The following is a 23,199-nucleotide window of genomic DNA, read 5'->3' on the forward strand; positions in this document are numbered from 1 at the left end:
GAGCACTGGGATGCCCTGGTGGGGGCATTTCAAGGCAAATCATCCCATGAGCAGCCTGCCCCGGCTGCAGGAGAAAAGCTTTCCTCTCCACGTGATGGAGCTGCTGCTTCAGGGGTCAGCAGGGCAGGGACGGGCCAGCAGCAGCTTTGGGCTTTGAGCTTGCTTTAAAGCCCTGCTCCTCCTCGCCGTGGTTCAGGCAGGGCACCTGGGTTTATGTGAACCGAGCAGAGCCCGAGAGCAGCTGCTTCCAGAAAGCCTCCTCCAAACCCAGCACCAGCCCTTCACCTTCCTGCAGCACAAATTTGGGAGGTGAAAGGAGGCTCCCAGGGCGAGCCAGACCTGACTTGGTGCTGCGGTGCTCCTGGAGCAGAGATGTCGGGGGCAAAATTCCCCCAGGACAGGCAGCTGCAGCGCTCCTGCTGCGGCCAGGGGCAGCTGAGCTGCAGGGAGCCGTGAGCGGCCGTGCAAGGTCCAGCCTGCAGCTCCTCAGAAAATAAATAACCCCACGCCAAGCTCTGCGTGAGCTCGGCTCGGAGGCCACGCGCCGTGAGCTCCCGCAGCGCTGCCTGGCCGCCGCGCTCCCCCCCGGGGCTGCAGCGCAAGGTTGGAGCGAGGGCTGAAGGTGAGCTCGCGTCCTCGCCCAGGCACAGACATTTTCTGCTCCGTCATCCTGAGTTTTCTGCTCTGCTTTGCCAGATTGTTCCAGGGGAAGCCGGGGAAGGTGCGGGCGCCGCACGGCGCGTTCTTCCAATGCCATCTAGTGTCTGGCCGCAGCCCCGGCCGGCTGCGTGGTGGCACCAACCCTTATTTATGGCAGAAGGAGCTTTGAGGGCCAACGGGCTGCTCCGGGTGGTTATTAAAAGCAGTGCCTGCAGCGTGGATAACTAACTGGTGGGTGCACAGGTTGGGTTTGATTATTATTTTTTTCCTATCGCTTCCGTTTTGCAATAAAAGCTCACCCCAGCAGGATGGATGGCGAGGATCCGACGGCGTGCCTGGGGTGATTAAAGCCTCGCAGCCTTCCACCGTTTGTGTTGTAGCCCCAACATCACCTGGGGCTTAATCACTCAGGAAAGTGCTGTCATGCCTTATCGTCACCATATTGGGAGCACGACCTCCTTCCCATTTAGCTGCCATTTCCGAATAATACGACTTGCCAGGGGACAGGCATGACTCAGGAGGCTGGTAATAGGATATAAAGACTTTGACCCGCAGGTTGGCCATTCGGACGCTGCCAAGGTCAGCAGCAAGGGCAAAGATGTTGTTCACACGACGATTATTTTGCCAAACGGCCCAATACAGAAATAACCCGGCCCCTTTGCGACAACCAGCAGGGTCTGAAGGCTGGGCTATTCATGTTTTGAAAGCATCCCTGGATGCCCACCCCTCTCTACCTGAGTTTTAGGATCCGATAACTGCCCGTGGCCCTGAGCTTTGCTTGCCATCACTGCAGGGACCTGTCTGGACAGACTGGGAGCTCGTAGATCTACCCTGGCAGGGGCGATGTGCCCCAGCAGCATCCCCCTCTGTGCCCCTGATGTGCTTCCAGCACACAGCAAGCTTCCACAGGACAGCATTCCTCAGCACCCTGCTGGCCTCGCGCCCTTCTCTCCATCAGCTGCAGTGATTTAGGGCAGCACTGACCTCGCTTCCATCCTCGGCCACCAGTGACCGTGCGAATTTATCTCTTTGGTAGCAAACCGCCTCACCCAGTCCGTTTGATTCCGTGATTAATTAAGCTCTCACTAGAGATGAGGTTGCTCCTTCTAAACACGCTTATAAATATTAGCAGGCGAAGGGGGCCTGGCCGTGTGAGATGGCTGCAACCAGGCCGTGCCGTGGAGAGGTTGCCAGGGCAGAACTGCTGCAGAAATGGGGCTGCTGCAAACAATCTGCTTACCAAACCTCAGCGCCTTCGTGCTGCAGCTCATTAGCACACTGCCCTCACCCCGCTGCTCCTCCAGCCAGGTCTTTAATTGCCGTCAGCCTCATTAGCAGTGCCACCTCCTCACCATTCCCTTTAATCGTGGTCTCCCTCCTTCCCCAGCCCCTGGAGCGCTGCGTGGAGCGCGCTGGGTGAGAACCTCCCAGGGCCCTCTGGGATCCATTAAAACGGGGCTGAAGCCCTATTGCCACTGCTTTGGGGTTCCCACTGGGGTTCCCAGGTGGCCCTGGGCTTTTTGCAAGGATCTTAAGGTGTACCCAGCGAGCTGAGGTCCTGACCACCCATGGGAGCCCCAGGGTAGGTGAAAGCCTCCTGCAGGGCAGCACTGGGGGCAGCAGCAGCAGGGCTGGGCTAGGCGCAGAGCGCCTCGCTGTTCACTTCGGCTGCACCAGCTCTGGATGCTCACCGGCTTCCCCAAGGGTTTAGGCAACATCCAGCCAGCTCCACGTGTTTGCCTTTCACTAATCTGTTTGCTTTTTTTTAATTGTCTGCAAACAAGGTGCCGCCTTCTTTGCATAACAAACTCATCGGGTGATGCCACCCCGTGCACCCAGTGACCCCGCTCGCAGGCTGGTGTGGGACCGTGCCCATTTCTGCTCTCAGGACCTGGATTTCCTCAAGAAGTCCCCATTTTCCATCATTTCTCCCCACCTGCCTCTCCCCACCGTGCTGACGGACGGCCACCAGGGTCCAGAGAGCACCACGAACTTGGAGCCTGGCGCCACTTACACTCCATAATTTCACCCCCAGCCTGTTTTGCTGGATTTATCCAGCATCAATAATGGGATTCTGCCCTACTAAAAAGCATCTGTGTGCACCAGCGCTGAAAGCAGAAGCGATTCCCGCTGAGTTGGTGTGTAAAAGCCCTTGCAATCATCTCGTGCTGCAGACCTGAAGGACGGTTTAAATACAAGGCTCTTTAGTAAGATGAAAACAGCCTTTCCCCACCGGTACTCTGCCTGCTTTTTCATGCTGTGGGGATCCTCTGGTCAATGCCGGGCCAGCTGCTGGTGTGCTGAGGGGTTTCCCTGGTGTCCCACCGTGTCCTGCACCATCAGCACAGCACCGGAGAGGGGGCAGCAGCTCTGTGCCAGCCCCCAGCCCGCCCAGGAGCAGCTGCTGGCTGCAGGTATTTGGGCTGTATCCCTTCAGACTTCCTTAGCTTGGCTTCTTTAAAAAATAAAATAAAATAAAATAAAATAAAATAAAATAAAATAAAATAAAATAAAATAAAATAAAATAAAATAAAATAAAATAAAATAAAATAAAATAAAATAATCACAGGTGGTTTCAGATGGGTAAAAGTGAAGCAGGGGGCTCAGGACCCACCTTTGCTGGGTGCCCTGTGGAGTCCCTGGGGTTGGGGGACCTTGCCAAACAGGAGGTGCCAGGCAGCTTGCTCTTCACAGCACCATCACCAAATGCTTTTCCTTCCTTGAATATCATTTCTAATCCAGGCAAAACAGCTCCCAAAACTGTGCTGGCAGCACTGGTGCTGCTTGCTTAGGGGGAAAGGAGCTCCGGCGGCCTCACCTATGGCAGAGGACAGCGCCGTGCCTCGGTGTGTGCAGCAGGAAGATGGGCAGAACCGCTCACCCACCGCCTCGCAGAGCTCCCTCCGCCGTGTGATTCATGTCAGGAGCTCGTTGGGTGGCTGCGGGATGAATGACGCTATATAAATGCAAAGCGTTGTTAATATTTCATGCGGTAGTGAAAGTGCACAACTGGGGCTCGTTCCTGCAAGACGAAGTGCTGCCGTCGGCGTGCCACCTCCCCGGCCCCGAGCTGCTTTCCTCCAGCAGAGGGTGCAGCCTGGGGCAGCTCCCTGCCCCTAAAAAACAAATCTGCAGCAAACTGGAGTGGGAGAGGCAGCTGTGGGATGCCACCATCCCTAATGGGCATCCTTCTGTCCTGTTTGGGGACGATGCAACAGTCCCATCCCTTCCCTGCTTCCACAGGACATCCACCTGACGTGGCTGTGACTGCCCAAAAGAGAGGGTTTTAACCCAGAAAGCAGCAAACTGTGAGAGTCCCTTTGGATACCTGCAAGCCTGGGGCAGGGGGTCCCTGCTGGGTGCTGTGGGACGAGGGGGCTGCCCCGGGATCCCACTCCCAGGGGGGCTGGGAGCCCCCTTCCCATCACAGCCACTGCACCGGCGGGTTAAAAAAAAATAAAAATAAAAATAAAATAAAATAAGAAAAAAAAGGGGCTTGTTTGATTTGAAACTGCAGAACTCTTCCCTGGAGCCATCGGCAAACAGTGGTAATTTACTTTACAGCTGTTTAGATTTGTTTCTCTCATTTTTTTTGTAAAACCCAGCGGAATTGTAAATGAAACGTGTGTTTGCTCCTCAGATGGCTCGGGCTCTACGTGAGCTCTCGCACCCCACACAGCAGCAGCCGCTCCCCGGACCCCCACCCACCCGATCCCTGCGCCCGCGGTGCCCCAGGGGGGTCAGGCCTCAGAAATTGGCTCCTGTGGGAGGGGGTCCCCATCCCGGGAGGGTCCTGGGCTCTGGGATGGGGGTGATGGGAAGGGGACTTGCAGCGGCTTGCAGCACAGGTATAGGGAGCGTGGAGAAGGTGGTTAATTAATTCCCAGCGAAATAATCAGCTGCCACCTACACATCAGAAGGCAGGGAGGGAAAAAACGCTCTTATTAAAGCGTTGGCACGGTGCAAAGTCTGAGTAAAAGGGGATTACGAAGGGTGGGGTTTGGCTCCGGGGGCTTTGGCCACGTCACCCCCCTGGGGGTCCAAGCGAGTGAAGATGGGGACGGGGAAGTGACACCCAGGCTGCCACCGGGCTGGGGGACCCTGGTGTCCCCAGGGCAGCCGGGGACAGGCGTCCCCAAGCCCCTGCCCTTCCCCGTGGTGGTGCAGGATTGGGTCCCACGCAGCGGGGCAGTGCTTGGCCTGATGGGACATGCAGGGATCTGCCTCGAATGGCGAGGAGGAGATTCCCTTCCCCTGGGAATCTCCTCCTCGCTCCCAGGTGCCCCAGGGTGACTCACGCGGCACCTCGGCACCGGGCGATGCGCTCCTGCCGCGGGCGAGCACCGAGCGAGCGGTGGCCTGGCCTCTGCTGGGACATCCCCAGGTAAGGGACAGCCCCAGGGGCTGGGGGATGCCCTCCCCTGCAGCAGCCCCCATCCCTGGCAGGCAGGGTGGGCTGGGGGCGGTCTCCCACCCTGGGTGCGCACGGCTGAGCTCGATGTGCCGCAGGGCGACCGGCGCTCCCTGGGCTGCTGCCGCGAGCTTGCACGGGAAAGGTGAAAGCTGGATTTTGTGTCCCCAGTCCTGAGTCCGAGCCTCCCTGGCTCTATTCAGCCCCGTGGATCGAGGCAGCGAGCTCCAGGTACGTGCATGGGATCGTGTTGGGGGGTCCCCACCTTATGGGCCAGCCCCACAAGTGGGTATTGGGCAGCATGGGCTGTGCAGAGCAGCAGGATCCGTGTGGCACTGCCAGCAAGGGCGAATCCTGTTATTTTATTGATAGAGAAGTTGTTTAAGGAGACTTGGTGCCAAACAGCCCCAGGAGACCTGCTTGGCCAGAGACCCACTCCATGTGCAGTGGGTTTAATCAGGGTCGATGCAAGCCAGGGTCAAACTGTTCGGGGTCCTGGGTCTCCTATGGACTGAGATTATCTGAGCTGATGAAATTCGGTGATAGTGCAGGGTTGGTGCTGGGCTGGTGCTGTGCTGCGGGGCGGGGGGAGCGGAGGAGCTGTCAGATTCCAGCGATGGGAGAGGACGACGTGGCGGTGCGGTGCTGCCGGGTGAGTCACGCCCTGGCCTGCTCCTGTTTGTTGTGCCGAGCCCGGCAACGTAAGAAAAAAGAAATAACAAATAGCTGGGCAGCCAGGCGAGAGATGGGGAGGATGGCATGGGACGGGGGGGAGCTGAGCTGGGTATGGACCATGGAGAGATGTGGCTAAAGGACTTTTCATGGTCCCTGAGTCCCTACAGATGGGGACAGAGCCCTGCAGGGGGATTCCTCGGCCTTAGGTCAGTGCTGGGCACGTTTTGGTGTCTTGGGGCACATTTTGGTGCCTTGGTGCATGTTTTGGTGCCTTGGGGCATGCAGTTGCTCAAATGGGGACGTCCTGCTGCTTTTAGGGACAGCCACTGCCACCATGTCCTCTCTCTTCCTAGATTAGCTAACAGGACCAGGGGACCATGAACTGGGGGGTATTCGAGGGGCTCCTCAGCGGGGTCAACAAGTACTCCACGGCCTTCGGCCGCATCTGGCTCTCCCTCGTCTTCATCTTCCGCCTGCTGGTCTACGTGGTGGCAGCCGAGCGCGTCTGGAGCGACGACCACAAGGACTTCGACTGCAACACGCGGCAGCCCGGCTGCACCAACGTCTGCTTCGACCACTTCTTCCCCGTCTCGCACATCCGCCTCTGGGCCCTGCAGCTCATCCTGGTGACCTGTCCCTCCCTGCTGGTCATCATGCACGTGGCCTACCGCGAGGCCAAGCAGCAGAGGCGCCACGCCGCCGCGGGGAGCGACTACCGCTGCCTCTACCCCAACCCCGGCAAGAAACGGGGTGGGCTGTGGTGGACCTACCTGCTCAGCCTCATCTTCAAGGCCAGCGTGGACATAATCTTCCTCTACATCTTCTACCGCTTGTACAGGAACTACACCCTGCCCTCCCTGGTGAAGTGTGAGCTGCGCCCGTGCCCCAACATCGTGGACTGCTTCATCTCCCGGCCCACCGAGAAGAACATCTTCACCATCTTCATGGTGGTCACCACCTGCATCTGCATCGCGCTCAGCCTGGTCGAGGCCACCTACCTGATCGGCAAGCGGTGCTGTGAGTGCCTCCAGGCCCGCAGCGGGGAGAGCTGCCAGCACAGCCGGGACTGCGCGCTGTCCTGCGCCGAGCCTGAGGACACAGAGGGGCAGGGTTTCCCCCCGGTGGACTGCAAGCCCCCCACAACCTCCATCCCCACAGCCTCCATCCCCAAAACCTCCATCCCCACAGCTCCCATCCCCACGACCTCCATCTCCACGACCTCCATCTCCACGACCTCCATCTCCACGACCTCCATCCCCACAGCCTCCATCCCCAAAACCTCCATCCCCACCGCCCCCATTCCCATGACCTCCATCCCCACAGCCCCCATCCCCACAGCCTCCGTCCCCACGACCTCCGTCCCCATGACCTCCATCCCCACAGCCCCCATTCCCACAGCCCCCATCCCCACAGCCTCCGTCCCCACGACCTCTATCTCCACAACCTCCATCCCCACAACCTCCATCTCCACAACTTCCATCCCCACAGCCCCCATCCCCACAGCCTCCGTCCCCAAGCCCGAGCAGGAGCAGGTTCCTCCCTAGGGCCGCCCATAGCCACGTGCCTGCCCCAGCCCCTGCTCCTCCAGGAGGGACTCTTCAAAGTCCTGGTCGTGGGACTGCACCATGGAGCTGGGGTCAGCCTCTTCCCTCCTAGGGGCAAGGCGCTTTGCGTTATTCTGATGAATTTAGGGTAAAAGGAGGAGCTGCAGGACGTGTGGGTGCTCTCTGAGAGCCAGCAGGTGCTGCAAGGTGAGGGACGAGCAGCTCCATGGCAGCTGGGAGCCAGCACCAAGCGCTGAGCCTGTCCCAGCTGGGGCTGGCATAGCCAATCCTGAGTGTATCCCTGCAGTGAATAAAACTTTCTGTCTCTACATGACAGTCAAATTGGTGGTTTTCCTGCTTTTGGGGCACAAAACTGCATGGGAGATCTTGTGCCGAGAGGGGCGCAAGGACCGTGTCACCCCCTGAAACTCATTGTCCCCACTGCCAGCAAAGGGCTCATCCTCGTGTCCAGGACCCAGGTGTGGGCCACAGCACTGAGCAAGGTGGACAGCTTCTTTACCCCCCTCTAATCACAGTCCCTATAAAAAATTAATAAATTCTTGATGACCAAGTGGGACAAGAGCGTGTGCTTGGCAAGGCAGGGTGGGGCAAGGAGCTGGGTGGGGAGAGCCTGCTGTGGGCTGCTGGCTCTTCCTGCAAAGCCAGAGAAAAACACCCAAGCGAAACAGGCAAATAAAGGAGAGGAAAAACACCCCAGCCATCGATTAAACAATAACATTAAATGGCAGAATATGATCTCGTTTATTGCTGTAATATGTCGCGTTCTGCCGTGACTCAGGCTGCTCTGCAATTTCTAAGGCCATCAACAGTAACTGAACATTAGCTGGAATGAATAATTAACAATAATTTCATGGCGAATGCACTCATAAGTAACATTAACATCGAACAAGCAGCTCGATCTGTTACTGGTTTCGCTGTATTTAGAGGGTGCAATTATTATTTTTGCCATGTGCACAGAAAGCCCCAGTGCTCGCTGTGTTTGCAGCCAAGAAAAGGCACGGGGGGGATGCCAGCACCCGGCCCTTCAGAGCGGGTCTTTGCTCAGCAGCCCCCCCGCAGCAGCTCCTGCACTTTGCAGCACCTCCGAGCCCCTGACCCTGGTCTTGTCTGAGCCCCGAAACCGATCTCACCCGAGCCCCTGCCTCTGCAAAGCTGAGCCCCTGTGTGCTGGGGGGACGTGGAGGGACCCCCATGGCCAGGAGCCACAGAGGGCCACCAGCCTGGCCACACACAGGGTAGGGAAGCATGGGGGGGGCTCTGCCACCAGCCTGGGACCCCCTGAGCACCCAGCAGCTCCTTGCACCACCAGCGGTGAGTTTGGAGACCCTCGGGGTAATGAATGCAGTGAGTACAGGTGGGTTTCTTCCACCTCTTTTAAGGGAATTTGTTCTGATCTCTGGCTTCCCTCTGCCCTCTCTCCTTGCCGGATCATCCACCGGAAAATTTTCCTTCAGTGTCAGAGAACTGAAGCCGTTCTTTGTGTGAGAGTCCTCGCCTCTCGTTTGAAGAGCTGGGGCTGGGCTGTTTGTTTTCACGCAGGGCTGACTTGCTGCTGATCGAGGCTGTCGTCCAACGGCAAAACCCAGAGGTGTTCCCCAGCTGGAAGTGATAATCGCTGCAGGAATGGGACGCATCCAGCTCAGCCCAGCTCCAAACACCCCTGCCCCACTTCCAGACATCACAGACAAGACCTGACCGTCCGGGTGCCACTTGCTGGGCCGCGTTATCTCGCCCCGAGCAAGCGTTGCAGCAGCTCTGCAAAGCTCCGGGTGCCTTGCGCCATCCAGAATTAGGCTCAGCAGTGGCTGGCATCAGCCAGGCTACCAGCACAGGCACTGATCTTGTTATCTCAGGTGTGTTTCTGCACCAAAGGGAGCCAAGATCACGCTGCAGGAGCTGGGGACTGTGGCACCTCGGTGGGGCGCAGAGCGCGTGGCGATGGGCAGGACCCATGTTGGTGGCACGCTAAATAAGCTGGGGGATGTTAGAATAAAAGCTGAGTGTTTTCTACTCTTTGCATCATCATCCGGGGGACTGGTTTTGCTTGGGAGGGATGCCCAGGAGTCCCATGTTTTTTTTGGGAGGGAAGATTTAAAACAAAAGCTTTGCTAACCCCAGCTGAACCAGAGACACAGAGGGGCTCACACGCCCCGCGGTGCCAGGCAGGGCAGCCCGTCCTTCCCAGCAGGGTCGTGTTTCTTCACGGTCTGAAATCCTCCTGCTTGCTGGGAATTGAGGAGAAATCGTCTGATTTATGGCCAAATTGCTGGAGTGAGCAGCCGCCCTGCTCCCACGCTCCCGGTGACTCCCGCGCCCCCAGCACCCGTGGGGAAGGTCGGGGCCCCGGGGATGTGACCGGGGCACGGATCAAAAACCGGGCCAGGTCCCAGCCCTGGCAGGCAACCGAACGCTTCCATCTCACAAATTCAAGACCCTTTCAAAGAGACCTTGAGGGTTTTTTCGGACGGCGTTCGGAGGCTGCGTGCTCCGCCGCTCGATTATTTCCTTTATGGAGGACCCGAGGTCAGGCGACGGGAAGTCACTGGGGGCTTTCAGCGTTCACATGTGGCACCGACGGGGACACGCAGGGAGGACGGGGCACTCGGGGACCCTCCCAGGGATGCCAATGGATCTGGGCAGACTCCAAGGGCCCCACTCCAGCTTGGGCATGATTCACAGGGAGATCTCGGACACAAGGAGGGGAAGGGAACCCTCCTGCAGGGACCAGGAGCAATCCTGCTGCTCAGACCATGGCAAAGCCTGGCCACGGATGGGAGACTTGCTCACAGCAGGGCCGCCCAAATACCCGGCTGAGCGCTGCAAAACACGGGGTGTTTTCCTTCCCCACCCAAGCGCCGTGGGGGAAATCTTCTGTCTGTGTCAAAAGGCACTGAACTTTCTCACTGTAGCACATCACCGGCCAGGCTGGGAGCCCCGGGGCATGCAGCCCCTCCTGAAATACCCAAATTGCAGCCGAGGGGCTGCTGGGGTCTATGGGGTCTGGGGGAGGGAGGCAGGGGCTGCCCCAGGAAGGCACCAGACCTGCTGGGTGGCTCTCAGCTCCTCGCTTCTTCCGTCTCTCAGGCCACAGCCCCCAAATTCCTGCCCCGGCTTGTGGCTCGCTACAAAATAGCTCAAATTCCTGATCCTGCCGATAGGTGCCCAGGGCTGGGTGGGTTCCTGGCTGCTCCAGGAAATGTGGGGAAACGGGTGCCTGTGGCTGCCCCTCTGGGCTGTGCGCCCCCAGACTCCCACCTAGCACCCCAGTGCCATTTCCCCTCTGCCTTTGAGAGAAGAAGGAAAAAATAAAGGAAGGGCTCAGGGCTGCAGATTTGGCACAGGGACTGCAGGCAGGTGCCGTGGTGCTGTGGCTGTGCAGGCGCAGGAGTGAGCCAACAGGACAGGGAGAGGTGCCCTGGAACCCCACTGGGTTTTTTTTGGGGTTCCCTGGCCTCCTGCTCCCCACCATGTCCCCAGCCTGCCCTCCTCCTACAGCTTTGTTTGACCTCCTGGTGCAAAAACAAAAAAAAGCCACAGGGCTCTGGCATCTCAGGGAGCAGCTCCTTATCTGCCATGAGTGCCCTGAGCAAACCTCTCAGAGCATCAAGCACCCACGGGGCTCCATTGCCACAGGGTGCCCAGCCCGGGGCATGCCAGAGCGATGCCAGCAGGAGCCTTGGGCCAGCCACAAGGCCAGGTAAAAAGCAGATGAGAGGAAACACATTCCTGCCCGGGCCACATTAGCAGAGATGTGAAATGGGGCTGCTCAGCGGGGAGAGGTGCAGTGGGGACGCTCGGTGGCACTTGGCTGCCTGGACATGGAGGTCTGGCCTCCTAGGAGCCCCCCGGTGCTGAGTTCCCCTTAGGGACATGTCCCAGGTCCCCGAAGGATGGGATGGGTTGTGGTCAGCAGGGCAGGGTCTCTCTGCAGCCGGTCGCTGCCCTCGGGTTTGTGCCAGGCTTTGGGAAAGGTCCCGGCCGGCAGCGTGTGGAGCAGGGCGGTGGCCGTAGGATGCCGTAGGTGGGAGATACCGATGTTCTCGGTATTAGTAAGGCAAAAGCGTTTTAAAAATAGGTTAGAGTTGCATAATTTGTGATTCTTAGCAACCGCTGCTGTTGCCCCACTCACAGCGGGTGCGGCTGGGGCCAGGATACGGTGAGAGCCCAGTGCTGGCTCCCAGCCCCCTGCTCAATGCGGGACTGCTGCGGGTTCGCTGTGCTCAGAGCCCCCAGGGAAGGGGCATCGCCTGGAAGGAGCCACGGGTGTCACCGGGGGAGGAATCCGGCCCTGTCACTCTCTCTGCAGGATTTGACCTGCCTTTGTTGTTCAACCTGAGCGTGTGTGTGCATGTGCGCAGACAATCAGCTCCGCGGAGCTGTTTGCCAGACTCACCCAGGTGCTAGGAGCAGAACAACTCACCCGTCTCCTCCCGACACACACGCTCAGCGCTGCGGAGGAGACCTGAGCACGCAGGGAGGCTGCAGAACACGCAACCAGGAAAGGGTTTCCCCGCTCCAAAAGGAAGTCCTGCTCCCTCTGGCCACGTACCCGCAGGGCAGGTACCTCTACCATAGCCGGGGAGGAGGTTTTGGGGGGACATGAACCTATCCATGCTAAGGGAACGCAGGTGGGAGGTGTGTTACAGCCGTGGCTGGGGATGCAGTGATGTGGTGGCTCAAGATGGGGATTTTGAGCCATGCCAAGACCCCACAAGCAGTTCTGGGGACCCTGCCCCACGGGGCTGTGCATGGTGCTGCACCCACAGCCGAGCGCATGCACCCAGGGGAGCGATGCAAGGGGGCACGGCACCCTACGGAGCAGCAAAGGCCACCCCATCCCTGCTTCTCCATCCTGCCTCCTTCCCCGGGGACCGAAAGGTGCAGAGCCCCTCTCCGATGCATTCGCACCCCAGGCAGAAGCCAGGCACTTTCGGGCCCAACGCCCTGCACCCACGCGGGGCAGCACCCGGCGGTGACGCAGCGGGCAGGCACGCAGCGGCGCTGGGTGCTGCCGAGGGAGCCGGGCTCTGGGGGAGGCAAACCAGGACGTCGGGCAGAGCCCAGCACACCTGGAGAGCAGCCCCTGCTCCTCCTGGCCTCCAGCCAGCGCCGGCCGAGCCGTGGGGCTTGCACAACGCTCAGCACCACGCCCCGCGGGGCTCAGCTCCCTGCCCTCTCCCTCCTGCCCCTTGCTGCGGACCCATGGCTGGAGCTGGCACCGGGCTGAGCCGGGAAGGTGGGTGCTGGGTGGGTGGGTGCTGGGTGGGTGGGTGCCGGGCGGTGTCACCCGTGGAGCCCCAGGAATTTGGGGAATTTGCAGGTGGCCATCTAGGGGGCTGGCGACAGGGCTCTGGTCCTCGCGGGGTGTGCAGGGGTGACGGGCTCCAGCTTGCGCTCGGCAGCTTTTGGGTGCGGAGGGGAAAGTGGCAGCTCCCTAATCCTGGTCTTACAGCTGATGTGGAGGAAGGGCTGGGCTTGCCCCCACCCCGGTGGTGTGTGCTGCTGGGGGTGGAGGCTCTGCGGGGCTCAGACGTGGTGCTGAGGTATGCAGGGATGAGCAGAAGCACTGCCCTGCTGCAGGACCCCCGGCACAGCACCGTGCACCCCAGGCCGTGCTCCTTGGGGCGTCCCAGCACCAGCAGCACAGGTTGGCCATGCACACCCTCAGGGCTGGGTTCTCGGCAGCCCCACGGGCTCTGGGCAGCACTCGAGGCTCTAATCCTTCCCCACAGCCCCAGGACATCGTGCCACGCTGTGCAGCCCTGCCTGGATGTAAGAGAGTGGCGAGGGGACCCCGAAAACCCGTCTGTGATCGCGCCACCAGCCATGCCCCGAGCTGGGCAGTTCCTGACCCCCAGCCCCCGGTAAGCGGGGAAGGAGCCGGATTCTCTTGCAGGTATGTCTCGGAGGGTGCTGGGTTGGCAAGGGCAGCGCTTCTTTGGGGTGTGGAGTGTGGAAATGTTGGGGAGGTGATACTGGGAAGCGTCTCTACTGGAGCCATGGCTCCTGCAGGGCTGAGCTCGCCCCTGTGCCAGCCACACAGGCAGCGACCGTTGCCAATCTTGGGGGGCTACCGTGGCTCGCAGCAGTGGGGCTGACCCCAGTAGGGCTGGCAGGGGACCCAGGGCAGCCCCAGGCTCTGCCATGGAGCCATTTCAGCCAGTACAGAGCCTCAGGGCTGCCGGCAGTGCCATCAGGCCCCTGCCTGTCCCAGGAGCGGGGTGACAGCCGGGCTGACGTATGTAGGCTCTCGCTTTCAGCAGCTTTGCTCCCTCCCAGGCTTGGGTTCCCTTGCACATCGCCTACAAGAAGAAAACTCGCGTGTCCTGCCATCCCCAGCTCTGCTGCTGCTGCTTCCCCTTGGGGCTCTCAGCTTTAGCAGGGCACAGCAGCCGTTTAGCCCAATTCCCCCAGGTGGAAACTGGCCTGAGTAGGGCTGAGATCAGCAGGGTCAGAGCCTGACATCCCCTGGGAAGGGCTGTGCCTCCCTGCTGTGCCCCATGGAGAGCCCTGCCAGCTCAGCCCCTCTCCTGCCAGGGAGCTTCCCCCGCTAAGTGACTAACGGCACCCGTGGGGCTCCCCGAAGCCTCCCCTCCTTCATACCAGGGCTCTGATGTGTCTCAGGCACACGCAGCGACGTGCCCTGGGTGATCACCCACACCACTCGGTGTCTGGGTGTCCCACAGCCAGGACAGGGGCTGGCAAGGCTCTGCAGGGCTGGTGCAGCGAAGGACATTGTGGATGGGGGTTGGAAATGCAAGGCAGGGTCCCCTCCTGCCCCCATCCCAAGGGATCTGCCAGCTCACGGGGCTGCTTTCTGCTTAAGGCTTTATTCCGCTGAAACACCCAGCACCACACACAGCCCCGTCATCCTCCCAGGGCACGGCCTCTCCTTATTTATCCTGGCCCATTCCGGGGGATTTTGTTGCCAATTTATACCAACACACGCAATCGGGGTCAGCGGGTGGCAGGGACTTTACCAGGCTGAGCATTTCTTACGGCAAAACCTCTATCAGAGGGAAGTGCAGAGAGCTTGAGTCACATCTGAGCATCACCATGAGACCGTGGGGTCGGCCACGAGTACACGAGTGGGGTCGTGCAACATCTACAGTAATGGATGGGGGAGAATTTGGGAGGTCAGTGGGGTTACGAGGGTCCGGGCCCTGCTGCGTCCTCCAGCTGCTCTTTCTCCAGGTTCCTGACCCTGGCTACCACCAGTGCCGGTCCCCATGGATTGGAAAACGCTGCAGGCTCTCCTCAGCGGGGTCAACAAGTACTCCACGGCCTTCGGCCGCATCTGGCTCTCCGTGGTCTTCGTCTTCCGCGTGCTGGTCTATGTGGTGGCAGCCGAGCGCGTCTGGGGGGATGAGCAGAAGGACTTTGACTGCAACACGCGGCAGCCCGGCTGCACCAATGTCTGCTACGACCACTTCTTCCCCATCTCCCACATCCGCCTGTGGGCCCTGCAGCTCATCTTCGTCACTTGTCCCTCCCTGCTGGTCATCATGCACGTGGCCTACCGGGAGGACCGGGAGAAGAAGAACCGGGAGAAGAACGGGGAGAACTGCCCCAAGCTTTACAGCAACACGGGCAAGAAGCACGGCGGGCTGTGGTGGACCTACCTGCTGAGCCTCTTCTTCAAGCTTGTCATAGAGATCCTCTTCCTCTACCTCCTGCACAAGATGTGGGACAGCTTCGACCTGCCGCGGCTGGTCAAGTGCTCCAACCTGGAGCCCTGCCCCAACACCGTGGACTGCTACATCGCTCGGCCCACAGAGAAGAGAGTCTTCACCTATTTCATGGTCGGGGCCTCCTCCATCTGCATTGTCCTCACCGTCTGTGAGATCTTCTACCTCATCTTCAAGCGGGTTGTGCAGAGGGTGCGCAAGTGGAAGAAGGCCACCAAGCGCTCCGTCAGCTACAGCAAGGCCTCCACCTGCCAGTGCCACCTCAAGATGGAGGAGAAGGAAAACAAGTCCCAGAATAGGTGTGTGGCAGCCCTGCGGGCCTCGGCTCCCAACCTGACCTCCATCTGAGGGGGTCGTGGAAGGGGAAGAGGGAGGGAGAAGTGTCCTGATGTCTGCCGGGGGTGACGGGTGGCCACCAGCAATGCCACCACCAGACTTTACAGCTTGGTGGCTCTATAGGGGAGGGTGGCACGTTCATGGGATCTCTCCTGCTCGGTGGCCCCATGGGAACAGGACTGGTGTGAGGCCATCGGGGGCACAGGGCAGGTACTCAGATGGGCTTAGGAGGAGCTGGGACACACAGTGACACAGGCAGTGGATGAAGGGTTCCCTGTCACCCACTGGACAGGACAGACACCAGCAGGACTCATGACCATAGATGCCCCAGCAGCGAGGGCGTGCATGGTGGTGGCCGGGTGCCTGCTGCCCTCGGGCACACCTGAGAGTGTCTGTTTTTTCCACAGAGGAGAGGAGCTCTGATCTCCCCTGCCCCAGCCAGCTCGCCTTCCCTTGGACCATGAGTTTTTCAAGCCTACACATTTCCCAAACCCTGGAGATTTGACCATTTTTGAAAAGTGACTGACCCCAAGAAGGTTCCCCAAGAGAGGAGCATGGGGTGCCGAGAAGATGCAGGTAAGGTGAGGGCAACCCCTGAGCTCTGCTGGCTGCACGCCGCAGTGTTACAGGGCTCGGACACCACACCGACACATGGACACGGGCCATGAGCTCCAAAAAACAGCCTCCAAGCTGTCCCCAGTGGGGACGAAGACTTTGCACTGGGAGGACACAGGAGACTGGGGCCAGCAGCGGGGAGCAGCCGGGGGCTCCCGTGTCCAAGAGCTTCTCTTGGGTCCTCCCATGGTGACAGTCCTGGCTTGCTGTGCCTCACATACACACAGTCCCAAGGGCTGTTCCATCCAACCTCCTTTTTTTTTGTACCAAGAAACCAAGAAAACCCTGGGCTCAGCTCCACAGCCAGAGCCTGCATCCTCTAGCAGCAGTAGGGCTGTCCCCGCTCGCTGCCTCCTTCGTGCTGCCAGCGTGAAGCTGCGAGCCTTGCTGGGAGCTCTCGGCGCACCCGAAGAAATCCCCGACGGGCAGGGCTCCGGGCTGCTGCCAACTGCTCATTCGGCCCCGTTTGCCTTTACCGGGGCAGGAGCAGCTTCCCTCTGTCTGCTCATGCAAGCGCCCTGCTGACATCCTGCCCAAGTGGCTTTTCTGGCTCTGCTGCTTCCCTCGGTGCCTTTGTACCCAGCCCTCGGCTCGATAGATATGTCACTCACGGCATTAGCTGTGTGAATCCAACGCTGTTTGTGGACATTGGGATCTGCTCTGCGTGCCGGAGGTTGCAGGGGGGGAAAGGTGAGGGCTGAAGAGATGGATTTGCAGAGGTTCCCCACGGCCAGGGCTGGTGGCCTGGTGGCCGCCTGCTCCCCCAGCTCATCTTGTCACACCTTGTTACACTCGTTACATTCACCAGAACTGCATGCCGGCCCCCAAGGAAATCAAGGAGGGATCAGCATCAATTATTTACTAAACCTCGATAAATATTAAAATAAATAGCAATGATTTCTGCTTAATCTCTCCTTAAGCAGCTCTGTGCGGAGGGGCTGCTGGCGTTTCTCAGCCCCAGCTCCACAAACGTCTTGTGGCGTGTGCCACCACGGCTGGGGCTCGTGCTGCTGGTAGGGTGACGTGTCTCCATGCTGGGACACGGGGCAAGTGCCCCCAGCACAGGCTGCTCGGTGCTGTGTCACTTTTGGCACCCGCGGTGCCAGCCTTGGGCACGGGGTGCCCAGCACCAGAGGATGGGTGCTCCGGGAGGATGGATGGCGTGGGGTGTGTGACTGGGAGGCACAGGAACCAGTTGTGGGGTCTGTTTTGGGGCGTCCTCCCTGCGGCTGGCGTGGCTGAAGCACGTGCCGGGCACGGTGGGTAAAGCAACGTGGGAGCCGGTGCACCCAGAGGTGGGGGCAGCTCCATTTCCTCGGTGGTTCTGGAGCAACCAGAGGGGATCATTTCCTCCCACTGGGGGCTGGCAGGGTGCGGAGTGTCCCCGGGGACAGGAGCCAAGCAGGGACACGTCACAGCAGGGGCAGTGGGAAGGGGTTAGCGGTAAACCTGGAGGGCTGGCTGGGCTTCAAAGCACCCCGGTGCCTCGGGGCAGCACGTGGGTGTTACCCGAGGCAGGGCAATTATGTCCTATTAAACATAACGATGCTGTTCCGGCTCCACCGCCCTCTGCTCAGACCTGTCTGCAGGAGGAAATGCCACGTCCCGCAGCAGCTCCCTGGCCTAGTTTCCGCTGGCATTGCCCAAACCCAAATCCTGCCACCTCCGGCTGGCCCCGTGCAGCCTGTGGTGACCGCGCCAGCCCATCGCTGCTAGTGAGGGGACACAAATGGGGTCCCCAGACCCACAGGACATCAATCAGTGCATAAAATTCCTGCTTCCACTCGCTGCTTTCCTGAAGCAGAGGCTCCATGCCAGCCACACTCGGGTCCCCTTGCTCGGAACAAAGTCCCCGCTGCCACCCCAGGGGCTCCCCGGCCACCCGCTGTCCCCATCCCCACACCGGTGCCACCACATCCCCCAGCTCCAGCCCCGCTCCGCACCCTGGATGCCCCATCCCAAATCCTCCATCGAGCCCAACCTTTGCCTAAAACCCGTGCACCCTCCCTGGATTTGCTCAGCACCAGGCAGGAGCTCGCTGAACCTCGGGGCTGGAGCTGCGGCGTGGCTCCAGCACCACCCAGTGCCCACGCAGAGCACGGCCCCAGTGCCCCACGGAGCCAAATCCCTCGGACACGCGCCCCCCCCGGACACCCCTCGGCTTTGAGCATCCCCAGGGGTCCCCCGGCCCCGCGCCCTGCGCCCTCCGCCGCCTCCCGGTGCTGCCCCCGGGGGGATGCTCAGAGCCCAGCCGGGCACAGGGCACTCGCCCTCCCCGCTCCCCCCCCCCAGGATTTTGGGGGCACAACGGGGCTGGGGACACCCTGGCACGGCCGATCCCACCGCCCACCTCTCCCCCTACCCCCGCTGAGACAGCCGGACCCCCGCTTTGCCCCCCTCAGGTTTTGGCTCTCCACGACCACGGGGAGGTTTTCGCTCCCCCCCCAACCTCTTCTCCCCCCTGAAGCTCCCCAGGGAGGTGCTGGCGGTCACCCCCCCCCCCCCCCCCCCCCCAAAAAAAAAAATCCTGCTCCCCCGTCCCGGCCCCGCTGCCCACACCTGCGGCTCTGCGCTAAGCCCCGGCCCCCGGTTTCCTGCCCGTGCTCCTCCTCCGGCTCCCCCCGGTCCCCCCCCGGCCCTACACGGCCACAACCGCCCGGTCCCGGGACAGGCGGGACGAGCGCGGAGCTGCGAGGGTGAGCGGGTGGGTGCCTGGGGGGTGCGTGGGTGAGCGGCCCCCCCCGAGCCCCCGACCCCCTCCCCGGGCGCTGCACCCTATTTAGGGTCACCCTTCCCTTCCCACCCGCTCCCTGCTTTGGGGTCTGGGGTCACCCCCTCTCTGCTTGCAGCCCTTTTTCTGCTTGGCTTCCCCCGGTGCCGCCCGGGGGGATGTCCCTTTAACTGCCCAGCTGGCACCTCTGGGTTCTTAATTGGCAGGGGTTAATTAGGAGTCAGCGCTGGGGCCTCTTCCTCTCTCCCAGCTGGGCTGTAGGGCTGGGCTCCTGTGGGGCGATGCGGGACGGGCTGGCTGGTGGCCGGGGGTGACACTGGGACAACTGGGGGTCCCAGAGCGGGGCTGGGTCTGTGCACGGTGAGTGGTTTTGGGGTGCTCGGGCTGGTGGGTAGGGGGGGAGCGATTTGGGGCTGGGGTGCATCGCCCCATAGAAAGGGAGCTGGCTGGGGGCTGTTCCCTAGGTCTTGGGGCAGCTCCCTGGGTGGTGGGGTGGCTGCTGTACCCCAGGGGTTCGTGTTCCTGACCCTACAGCTGTGCTGCTTGCTGCCTTTTAGCAGAAGGCTGTAGGGCAGCGAGGGATCCCCTGGTCCCTTGTGCAGCAGGGGGAGGTGAGATTAGGGACACCACGGCTGGTGTAGCCCCGTGGAGGTGTCCCAGTGCCCCTCCTGGGAGGAGAAATCCTACTGGGCTCCTCCCTGTGGTGTGCCCCATGTGGGATGCTCTGTAGTGGGCTGGCCGGGACACTGAGGAGTGGCTGTGTCCCAGGATCCCAAGAAAGCTTTGGGTTTGTGCAGCCTGAGCTGCCCAGTGTGAAAAAGGGGATTTTTAACTTTTTTTTTCCCTCTTCTGTCCCTTCTTCCGCCAGAAGCACAAGGCTCCCTAGAAGATGGGTGACTGGGGGTTCCTGGAGAAGCTGCTGGACCAAGTCCAGGAGCACTCGACGGTGATCGGGAAGATCTGGCTCACCGTGCTCTTCATCTTCCGCATCCTCATCCTGGGCTTGGCCGGCGAGTCCGTGTGGGGGGACGAGCAGTCGGATTTCGTGTGTAACACCAAGCAGCCCGGCTGCACCAACGTCTGCTACGACAAAGCCTTCCCCATCTCCCACATCCGCTACTGGGTGCTCCAGTTCCTCTTCGTCAGCACCCCGACCCTCATCTACCTCGGCCACGTCGTTTATCTGTCCCGAAAGGAGGAGAAGCTGAAGCAGCAGGAGAGCGAGCTGCGGGCAATCCACAGCAAGGACCCGAAAATCGAGCAGGCTCTGGCAGCCGTGGAGAAGAAGATGTCCAAGATCTACGTGACCGAGGACGGGCGGCTCAAGATCCAAGGGGCGCTGATGTGGACGTACATCGTCAGCGTCATCTGCAAGAGCATCTTCGAGGCCGGCTTCCTTGTGGGGCAGTGGTACCTCTACGGCTTCTCCATGGTGCCCCGCTACGTGTGCAAGAGGGACCCCTGCCCGCACCAGGTCGACTGCTTCATCTCCCGCCCCACCGAGAAGAGCATCTTCATCATCTTCATGCTGGTGATGGGCCTGGTCTCCTTGGTCCTCAACCTCCTGGAGCTCTTCCACCTGTGCTGCAAGCACCTCTTCAGCACCATCAAGAAGGTTTCGGTGCCGGCCGGCCCCAGCCGGGACACCTTTGCCGACGACCTGGTGTCGGGTCCGTACCCACCCAAGCACTACCCGTTCCTGCCCGTGGCCGACAGCCACACGCCGCCCTTCCAGGCCTACAACAAGCTCTCCAGCGAGCAGAACTGGGCCAACTTCCACAACGAGGAGAACCTGGCTCTCGGCGGCCCCAGGCCCCTCTCGGACCCCTACGTCCCCAAAATTCCCGAAGCCCCAGCCCTGGAGGAGAAGCTGTGCAGCCGGCCCGGGAGCTCAGCCTCCAAAAAGCAGTACGTGTAGTGCCGGGCTGGTCCCGGCGGGCTGGGGACCACCAGTTTTCCCCCAGCTGAGCCCTGCTCCGGAGGATGTGGCTGCCCACCTTTGGGACCTGATGCTCACGAACTCAGCCGGGTGCTCCCCGGCCCCGGAGCGGAGCCTCTGCTCTCTGTTTTCCCCATGTAGGCTGCGAGGAAGGAAACCACGCGGAAATTTTCGGGCTGTGCTGGGACGGCGCGTCCCGGGTGGAGGGGCCAGCTCCTGCCGTGGGAAAGGGAGCAAATCCCTGGGGATGGGATGAGATGGGGGCCATGGGCTGCCCCCAGGGCTGTTCCTTGGGGTCTCCTGCCCCTAAACTGCCCCGTGGGACTCGATGGACCCCCTGCCAGTGCGGGAGTGAGTGCACAGCCGTGGGAAGCCGCTCGTGCTGGCCGTCAGCCGTGTCCTCTTCCTGTGACCCCTGGCAGAAATCTGGAGCTGCCAGTGCCTTGTGGGGGGGTTTTGCTGCAGGAGCTGCCCCCGTCCCCATGGATCTTGGTGGGATTAACCCCGTGCAGCTCCGTGTTTTCACCCTGTGCACCCCAGGAGCGTGAAACCCCCCCGTGTCCTGTCCCCGGACCCTTTCCCACGTGATGTCTCTAAGTTATTTTTAACCCGCTGGCCCCAGCGTGGAGCTTTCTGCCTGACGGGTGCAGGGGAGCCGCGTCCAGCCCGGTGGAACTGGGGGAGGAATAATTAGCCTGGCAGCGGCTGCTTTAGGGGGGGGGGTTCCTGTTTTAATTACTTTGCACTAGTCATCTCCTGCTGTGGGCTGGCGGGGGCAGAGGGACTGAGCGCTTGTCCCGGCTCTCCCAGCCTGACAAAGCTGTGACACGAGCAGGTGCTGCGGGCTCCTGCCCCTCCTGGTGCTCAGGACTAGGACGTGAGCGCAGGACGTGGGCATCGCTCCTCTGTTCTCTTTCCTTTTTTCCCCCCTCCTGCCCGGCTCGGAGTGTTGCGTTTTGCTGAATAAAGTTGGATGAATGAAAACCTGGAGAGTGCTGTGCCTGTGCTTCGTGGCTGGGGCAGGGATGCTGCTGTCCCCAGGATAACGGGATGGGGGTGAGGATGTGCCAGGTGAGCTCTGCTGATTTCTCATCACCGAGAGCCAAAACCTCCCTGCTACATCACCCTGAGCCTCTGTGTGGTTTATCACGGGGCAGTGTAGGTTCTGGGTGAAGCAGAGGGGTTTTGGGTGGCCCAATTCGGAGCCTAACCCCATAGCAAAGGCCTCTCGCCCCACTGCCCCAGCTCTGCTGCAGATAAACCTCGCTGAGGCTGCGGGGCTGCTGAATAATAGGTGGAAATGAGCTGCAGATAAAGGCACGCAACGTGCGCTGGGGCTGTGTTTAGTTTCCCTGGCCAAGTAAGCCCAGGGCAGAGCCTGCTTTCTGCTGAGGGCCTCTTCAGAGAGGGTGGGACAGACTAAAAATACCCTGGAGTAAATGAAATATGGGTGATACGGGGAGATATCGCTGCCATCGGCCACCAGAGGAAGCGGAGAGGGAGGCACCCTGCCCTGCTGCGCCCAGCTGGGGCTGTGCCCAAGCCTCTCCCTGGCTTCCCACCCCACACTGGGATGGGGGCACATCCCCAGAGGGTGCCAAAACCCCAGCCTTGGGGTGCCAAAATCCTAGGCACGCTTCTCCCTGCACCCTCCATCCCGACACCGGGGCAGACCCCCAAATGGGGACCTTCCCACGTGGGGACCCCCTGGGCTGGCTCCCACCAGGCATCAGCAGAGCCACAAAACCCCACAGCTCCCCGTGCTCAGCGGGGAGGAAATGCCAGTGTGAAAGGTAACGGCGCAGCCGTGCTGCAGCCCCGCAGCCTGTTTACCCGCCGGGCAGCCTCTGTTTTCTCCCCTCGCCTGTCCCGGGCTGATATTTTTGTTGGCACCGGGAGCGCAGCTCGCTTTTCCAAACAACCCCGCAAGGTGGAAAACAAGACGGCTGCGAGCCCCCTTGCCTGGAGGCAGCAGCCAGCGGGGCAGCTCGTGCCTGGCCTTGGGGGCTGCAACAACACGGCCCCGCACGCCGCTATTGTTCCCGTGTTGGGACGGGGGCAGCCGCGGTGACCCCGCGCCGCCGGGACCTGCCCTCGGCGCACGCCAACAACAACAGCCAGGGCTCACCTGCAGCGCGGGGCCGGGGCGGCCACGGGGCCGGGGTAGGCATGAGACCCCCCCGAAGGTGGGCAGGCGGCCCTAAGGCAAATAAAAGTTTGGAGCTGATAAGAGCGCTGGCTGGCCCGGAGGAGCCCTTTCGCAGAGCCCGGGGACAGATAGCGGCGGGACGGACGCGCGCGGCCTTTCTCACACCTCCGCGCTGCCTCCTGAGTAAACAGGCTCCTCCGGTCCCTTTCTGGGAACTGCACTCGCTGGCCCAAAGCCCGGCCCCGTGCCATGATGCTGAGCCCTGCAGGGGCAAGGGCAGGTGGGGGGCAGTGGGTGAGCAGCTCCCCGTGGGCACCCCTGGTGTGGCCGCTTTTTTAGGGTGCTCGCACCCAGCACCTCCCCTGGGGCTGCTGCCACTAGGATGGGTGTTGGTTTCTCCAAGCTGCCTTTGTACCCTCACCTAGGAGCC

The 23,199-nt window shown here is 61.0% G+C and overlaps 3 protein-coding genes across 5 annotated transcripts; all 3 read left to right on the top strand.

Moving 5' to 3' along the window:
• Positions 1–6,123: 6,123 nt before the first annotated feature.
• On the top strand, positions 6,124–7,290 carry LOC309886558 (gap junction beta-5 protein-like; the record flags this gene model as incomplete). Its single annotated transcript, XM_082777545.1, has 1 exon — positions 6,124–7,290. The coding sequence occupies one exon, from the start codon at positions 6,124–6,126 to the stop codon at positions 7,288–7,290; it is 1,167 nt and encodes a 388-aa protein (XP_082633671.1).
• Positions 7,291–12,382: 5,092 nt separating this feature from the next.
• Positions 12,383–15,943, top strand: GJB3 (gap junction protein beta 3). Of its 2 annotated transcripts, XM_082777501.1 has the most exons (4): positions 12,383–12,547; positions 13,044–13,207; positions 14,506–15,298; positions 15,743–15,943. In XM_082777501.1, exons 3-4 carry the CDS (start codon positions 14,541–14,543, stop codon positions 15,756–15,758), a joined length of 774 nt encoding a protein of 257 aa, XP_082633627.1. In that variant the 5' UTR covers positions 12,383–12,547; positions 13,044–13,207; positions 14,506–14,540; the 3' UTR covers positions 15,759–15,943. The 2 variants fall into 2 exon arrangements, with proteins under 2 accessions (XP_082633627.1, XP_082633626.1); XM_082777500.1 differs by lacking the exon at positions 15,743–15,943 and having other exon boundaries at positions 14,506–15,414.
• A 2,650-nt stretch (positions 15,944–18,593) lies between these two features.
• Positions 18,594–21,597, top strand: GJA4 (gap junction protein alpha 4). Of its 2 annotated transcripts, none has more exons than XM_082777675.1 (2): positions 18,594–18,654; positions 19,550–21,597. In XM_082777675.1, the coding sequence occupies exon 2, from the start codon at positions 19,571–19,573 to the stop codon at positions 20,597–20,599; it is 1,029 nt and encodes a 342-aa protein (XP_082633801.1). In that variant the 5' UTR covers positions 18,594–18,654; positions 19,550–19,570; the 3' UTR covers positions 20,600–21,597. The 2 variants fall into 2 exon arrangements, with proteins under 2 accessions (XP_082633801.1, XP_082633800.1); XM_082777674.1 differs by having other exon boundaries at positions 18,596–18,646.
• Positions 21,598–23,199: the final 1,602 nt, after the last annotated feature.

The sequence above is a fragment of the Aythya marila genome (genome assembly GCF_965140915.1).
Source record: "Aythya marila genome assembly, chromosome: 22".
Taxonomy (NCBI): domain Eukaryota; kingdom Metazoa; phylum Chordata; class Aves; order Anseriformes; family Anatidae; genus Aythya; species Aythya marila.